This window comes from Nothoprocta perdicaria, unplaced genomic scaffold, assembly GCF_003342845.1.
Source record: "Nothoprocta perdicaria isolate Ctin4 unplaced genomic scaffold, notPer1 scaffold_460, whole genome shotgun sequence".
NCBI lineage: Eukaryota > Metazoa > Chordata > Aves > Tinamiformes > Tinamidae > Nothoprocta > Nothoprocta perdicaria.
This window is the reverse complement of record NW_020455711.1, coordinates 144,568-150,637: the sequence shown is the minus strand read 5'-3', so window position 1 is coordinate 150,637 and position 6,070 is coordinate 144,568. Positions and strand designations below refer to the sequence as shown.

Below are 6,070 nucleotides of genomic sequence, written 5' to 3'. Positions count from 1 at the left end.
CGCTCGAGCTGCCCGCTGGAGGCTGCTGCCAGCAGCCGCTGCCGGGACTCGCTGCTGCGGGAAGCGGCCGCTGCCGCCGCGGGCAGAGCACGGGGAGCTGCGGGCACGGGGCTGCGGGAGGAGGTGGCTCAAGAGGAGGGAAGGGAGGAGCAGGGACCTGGGATGGAGGCTCAGCACTGGAGAGACCTTCCGCGTGGCTGAGGGGAGAGACCTCCCCAYGGCAGTGGGGAGCTGCTTAATCCCTGGGAAGTGCAGAAATCCAGAGTGAGCAGCAGGCTGAGCTAAGGCAAGGAAACAAGGATGGACAGGGAGGAGTGACTCCAAGTGGGGAGATCAAGAGGGAAGTCAGAGATCAGGTGAAGGAGCAGGAGGCCAGAGGGTGCCAGATGTGTTGCCTCTGGGAGAGAGCAGAAGAGAAAGGACTAGGAATCAAAGCGAGGGCTTGGGGCTGCTGGTGCAGCTCCCTAAATGGGCTGTGTTATCTTGCCCACCAGCCAGGCTCACCCTGGCACGGAAAGGTCTTGGCACAGCTTCTGTGGAGCCTTGGCTGCTGAACTTCCCCGRGAGCCAAAGCCTTTCCCAGCATCTCTTCCAGGTGCCGCAGCTTCCCTCGGAGTCCCTTGCAGTGGGTGCCTGCAGTGAAAGGCAGCTCGCTGTAGTAAAAAGCCCTGTAATCAGGGGGCACTTGGGCCCCCCTTCCTTCCCGCAGGGCTCGTGGCCCGCGGCCGTGGCGGAGCAGCGCTGCCCAGYGCCCTGCTCCGGCCAGACGCGCGTCCGCCTCCATCTGCCAGTGGAGCCGCCTGCTTAATGAGCTCTTGGAAGCAGCAGCGAGCGCTCCGCTCGGTCTGCTCTGTACTTCAAACAAGATATTTTTCCCCCCCCGAGCGGCACGCAGAGCTCCCGCAGCGCAGGCGGGCGGCAGGACGCACGCGCTTTTCCCGGGGCGAGGAAGGCGAGGAGGTCGCTGTGGGATGGAAAGGCCRGGAGGAAGGCAGCCTGCTGTGACGGCCGCAGATGGTCGGTGACCAGCAAAGGAGTTTGTCTGCAAAGGGCAGTTGGAGCCACCAGCTTCGCAACTGGCCTGCGATGCAGCAGCGCTGCCAACAGCCCCTGTGGGCCGAGGGCTGGCGGAGCGAGGGGGTCATTTTTGGAGGCTCAGCACCAGAAGGGACATTGCTGGCTCGCGAGCYGCTGCAGGCTGGAGCAGGGGAAGAGGCTGCTGTCGCGACAAGGGGAAACCTAGTTGGGAACCGAAAAGGAGGAAAGTGAAATGGGAGCTTCAGCGCGCGCCCGCGTGCGTGCAGATAGTTGGGAACCCCTGCTCCACATGAGCCGGGTGTTGGGAAGGGGAAGTGGCCACGTGAATTCATTTGCCTGTTTGCTCTCAGAACAGGGGATGGCAGAGCCATGTGAAGCTCCATCCCTCTCAGCTCCCCCCTCGGCCCCCATCTCAACCCCTCACTTCATTCCCAAGCCCCGTTTCCGCAGCGCTGCTCCTCCATCATGTCTGCTTGTTTAAACAGCAACCCTGCTGGCTCCCATCCAGAAAGACGTGGAGCGTTTGCAGCTCCCGATGAAACAATACTGCGCGGGTAACGAGCAGCCCCAGAATGAAGCCCCTGTAGTAGCTGCTCATCCTCCTCCCTGCATCAGGGAGCGCTTTGGGAGCTCTCCGCTAATACCCCTCTCGCAGCCGGAGCTCCTCCCATCTTCCCGTTGCCAGAGAAACAGCCACCTTGGCAACCTGCTGTCATCCTTGAAACACACATGGAAAAGTCCTCCTGATTGCTATGTTTGATCCTGCAGGCAGATCTGGAACATCACTCAAACTGACATGCATCTTTAGTGACACGACTACCTGGGGGACCGGCGGGTGCCTACACATGTGCCGTGTGCGTGGGCTTCGCTGCGCAGCTCTGCGGGGCTGCAGATACGTGCGTGGACCTGGGAGTGTAGGAGTGTATTGATTTTGTTATTATTCTTATTATTCTTTCCCCCACTATGAAGAAAGGAGAGATGTGGTTAGGAAAACAAAAACAAAAACAGAAACAGAAAAAAAATCCCACAAACCAATAGTCAATAAATGGAAGCCATGCTCCATGATAGCCCTTGTACTTCAGAATAGCCGAGAGCAAGAGCTGGTGAGTGACATGCACCCCGTTTTGGGCCATGCTGAGCTTTGCCTGTTACCCCTGGTCCCCGTGGTGCTGAATCTCTGGCAGGAGGTGGAGAGGACCTTACTCTGCATTCTGGAGGGATCTGAAGTGGAAGCAGGCAGGGAAATTGGTCTGTGCTGCCTTATGCAGGGCAGGTAACAGCAAAGCCTGTCTGTGTGTTCTGGAGAGACAAAGTCAGTGGGGCTGCCCTCTAAACATTTCAGGGAAAAAAATGCTTTTCAGCCAAGTTCAGGCCAGGATTTTCYGTATTTCGGAGACCTCAGGAGTTGCTCAAAACTGTCAGACTCACGATGGAGAGCAACCCAGTGGGCAATGAGGTGTGCTCAGACCCAGGTGTTTTACGTGAGCCCTGCTTCCTTTTCCTCCGCAGTGCCTGGATTCTCAGCAAGTCGATGTCTATTCAGTCCTTGGGAGCAACGCAGCGGAGCCGTCGCGCGGGAGTCCTGCAGGGAAGGTGAGGGCTGGGGCTCTCGCAGAGCTCCCCGGYGCGCTGGGCACCCCACGGAGCCCCGGCAGGCCGCAGGTCCGGCTGCTTTCCCCCCTTGCAGCCCCACAGAGAGGGCAGGAGGGGACGTGGTGCCCGCTGGGCTGCACGTGCAGCCGCACACGCATCTTCCCTCCTCCTGCTCTGCGGCGCCTGCGGTTCTGCAGAGCCTGCCTCGGGGCAGGCGCTTCCCCATGGTTTCCATGGGGAGGTGTGGCGGGCTGCTCCATGGTAGCCCTTGGACTTCCCCATGTGGGGACCCACGTTCGGAGGGAGCTGGGCGGATGCTGACCCCACCGCTGCCCTTCCCAGCTTGCTTAGGCAGACGAAGGGGGAGTCTGTGCATAGGGGCAGAGCCTGCAGACAGACTTGCTCTCACAGAGCCTGGCTACTGTAAAGCACCTGAGACCTGTTTCACTCTAATAGAACCTCAGATGGTCTGAGCAGAGGCTGGGATGTCATTATCCATGTCATTTCTGGCATCAGAAATAGTCAGTGTAGCTGCWTTCTAGTCCTGGATCTTCTGCTTGGGCTGGGACGAGACAATGAACCCAATCCACTCACAGTGAAAGTTGTTGCAGCTCTGAATAGGCAGCCCCAGGTCAGCTGTGGGGCTGTGTGAAGCAGCCCCGAGGTGCACRGAGCCCTGCACCCTTTGTCAAGCACTAGCTGCACGGGGCACCCCAGGAAACATTTCCTTCCTGTCCTCAGAACTTAGTTGCTCACTTCCCCTCCAGAACTGCTCTCTGCTAAAAAAAATATACATTCTTCTGATGTTGGGCGTTCCTGAAAAATGACTTCTGCTTCCTCCCACCAGTGTTCTGCTGCAGAGAGTCCCCAGGTTAACCTTTAGGAAAAGGTGGTCAGAAGTCAAGGGGCTGCTTCTGTAGCAGACCTTTTTGCCATGTCTTCTGCTCTCAAGGCCAGTGTCATCCTGCAATTAGTGCTGTGGCACCATAGCAATAGCAGCAGAGGCAGTGGCAGGTAGCTGATTACTGCAACTGATTACTGGCGGGAAGGATGTGATGTCCCAGGGCATTTTCTGCTCTGGAGAATACAGTACTCCTTGCTTTTGTGTTCTTGCTGCATTTTGGGTTGTTAGAGAGGGAGAGCAGGAGGTCACAATCCTTCTTCCCCTCCTATATGCCTTTGCACACCCTTTTCAGCTGCCCTCTTCTAAATAATTCAGTCTGATGTTGAGATGTCGCACACGTGGTCTTCCTGCTACCATGCGGTTGCCTAAGCCACGCTGAAGCACCTCTGCGTGGCCCACACCACTGAGCTGCTCTTTTGGCAGAGCAGGAGCAAAGCAAGTGGAAAGGAGCATGAATGTGTGTCCAGACTCAGCCCTCCCAGAGGCAAGGGCAAGGCTGAGACTTGGGAGCAAACAAGGAAGAAAAATGCAAAGAGGGGGCAGGACGAGCTCTCATGGCCCAGGGCAGACGCCACTGAAAGGGCTCAGCCCTTGTGCTGCTCGGAAGGGACGTGTGTCTGGCGGGGCCTCTCCATCCCTGCAGCCACGTCCCCTCTCAGGGCCCTGCTTTCCACAGGGAGAAGGAGCTTCTCCAGAAGGAGCAACTGTGAGGAATGGCAAGGGATGCCAGGTGCCTGTGCTGTCTGTGCAATGAACAGAGGGATCAAAAATGGGAATTTCCTCACGAAAATGGTGGGAAAGGCGGATTCAACTCGAAGGTTGTTCCAGGGAAGCCAAGAATGATTTGTTCCACCCAAAAGGGATACAGTCTTCTTCGCACAGGAGCAGCAGCCTGACAGAGACACGGACTGGGGGTCCAGGGGGCTTGGCCTGGGCCTGGGCCTGCCGCTGTGGGGCTGTGGGGCCGGGCCCTGCCATGGGGTGCTGTGTGCCAAGGCAGGAAGCGGAGCCGGCAGCACCCGAAGCGGGAGCGTTTGCGTGACCGCACCGGCCAGCAACTGGTTAAGTCTGCGGCTTCGGAGGTGCCGGCACCGAGCGCTTCTGTAAAGCGTTTCCCTTTGGTGGTGGCAACAGAGAAAATGCTAGTGTAGGTAGGGCTTCCTTCACCCCGTGGCATTTCAGCTGCTTGCTGTGTAACCTTGCTTACAGCAGGCCTGTGCCACACAGCGCTTAAAATATCAGTCTGTCAGCGCCTTGTCTGCACGGGGAACGCTTGTGAGGAATAGACTCAACTGTTGAAGAAACAGGATTGAGGAGGTCAGGGAATTCCTCCCTCACAGAATCCAAAGTGATTTATTTTTTCACCAAGTCCAATCCGCCCTCCCCTCCCTGTCTGACAGCTTTTTGGGGGAAGAGTGACAAGCAAAGGAGGCATCTTTATCCCTTGGGCTGGATTAGTCACGTTCGTCTCTGTTGGAGCAGCATTTCTCTGCGTAACGGCTTCCGCTTCAGCAGATCACTTATAGCCATTTCAAACAGAACAAACGTCAGTGTCTGCTTATTAAGAATTAATTAATCTTCTTTTGAATAATTTTGCTCTCTCTCTCTTTTTTTCCCCTTCTTTTCATCATTCTGTAGACACCTAAGAAGCAAGAAACTCTAGAAGTATCCTGTGATACATTGTATGAGAATATCTAACAGGAAGAAGAAATGACTCTGTGTGGACCAGACATCTTTCTGTAAGACAGAACTACTCTCTTACATGCTCAGTTCTCTGCAAAGACCCACACTGACTTCAGGGCACAGCCCGGGGGACTTCTGAATCCCTGGCTCCCTCTAAACTGCCCTTCATTAACAACAGAATACAGCTGTTCAGATCCCCCTGGGGCTCAGGCTGGGTTGACAGCACAGCTATTTTGCAGGAAAGCCGTTTGGTGGAAAAGAAAAGATATTTTTGTGAGGCATTTACAACRCTGTGACTTAAAAACTGGAGCATATGGGATCTATGCAGATTTCTCTCACACCTGAGCTGGTTGAAATACTTGAAATCTGATCGTCTGTAAGTGCTACCACAGTCCAGAGACCTCCCTGCTTCCTGGCCTGCTCTTCCAATCCAGACCCGCAGTAGTCCATCTGATCCTGTGCCCAGTGGCTATTCCTGGCATGGCCATCAGGGCTTCACACATAGTTTAACCAAGATGCAAGTGTCCACCTGCCTGTTTTTCCTTTCCTGGAAGCCCTGTGGAGAAACACGCTTTCTCATAATCTGCTAATCCCATCAAGTAGTCACAGATGCCTGCTGTGACCATACTCAGCTGACTCAAATCGGTGCCTCCGAGTAAATGCTCTCCCTTCAGCGATAGCAGCAGTGTTCGGTGAGGAATGGATGTATGAACAGAGATAAGAGTGGAGAAAAAGAAGGCAGAGGAAATATCCGTGCCTGGGGACATGCATCAGTGCCCTTTCCAGAACAAAGTCCTTGGAGGCAGGAGCCCAAGGAAACTCCCTCACTGGGGTTGCATAAACCAAAGGATC

General features: G+C 55.7%; 1 protein-coding gene across 1 annotated transcript in view; it reads left to right on the top strand.

The window, feature by feature from the left end:
• Positions 1-5,762, top strand: part of NFAM1 (NFAT activating protein with ITAM motif 1) — a 29,964-nt gene extending 24,202 nt beyond the window's left edge. The window contains exons 5-6 of the mRNA XM_026046934.1: positions 2,548-2,631; positions 5,174-5,762. Coding sequence (XP_025902719.1) covers positions 2,548-2,631; positions 5,174-5,233 — 144 coding nt within the window. The 3' untranslated portion in view covers positions 5,234-5,762. The remainder of the gene's footprint in view (positions 1-2,547; positions 2,632-5,173) is intronic.
• Positions 5,763-6,070: the final 308 nt, after the last annotated feature.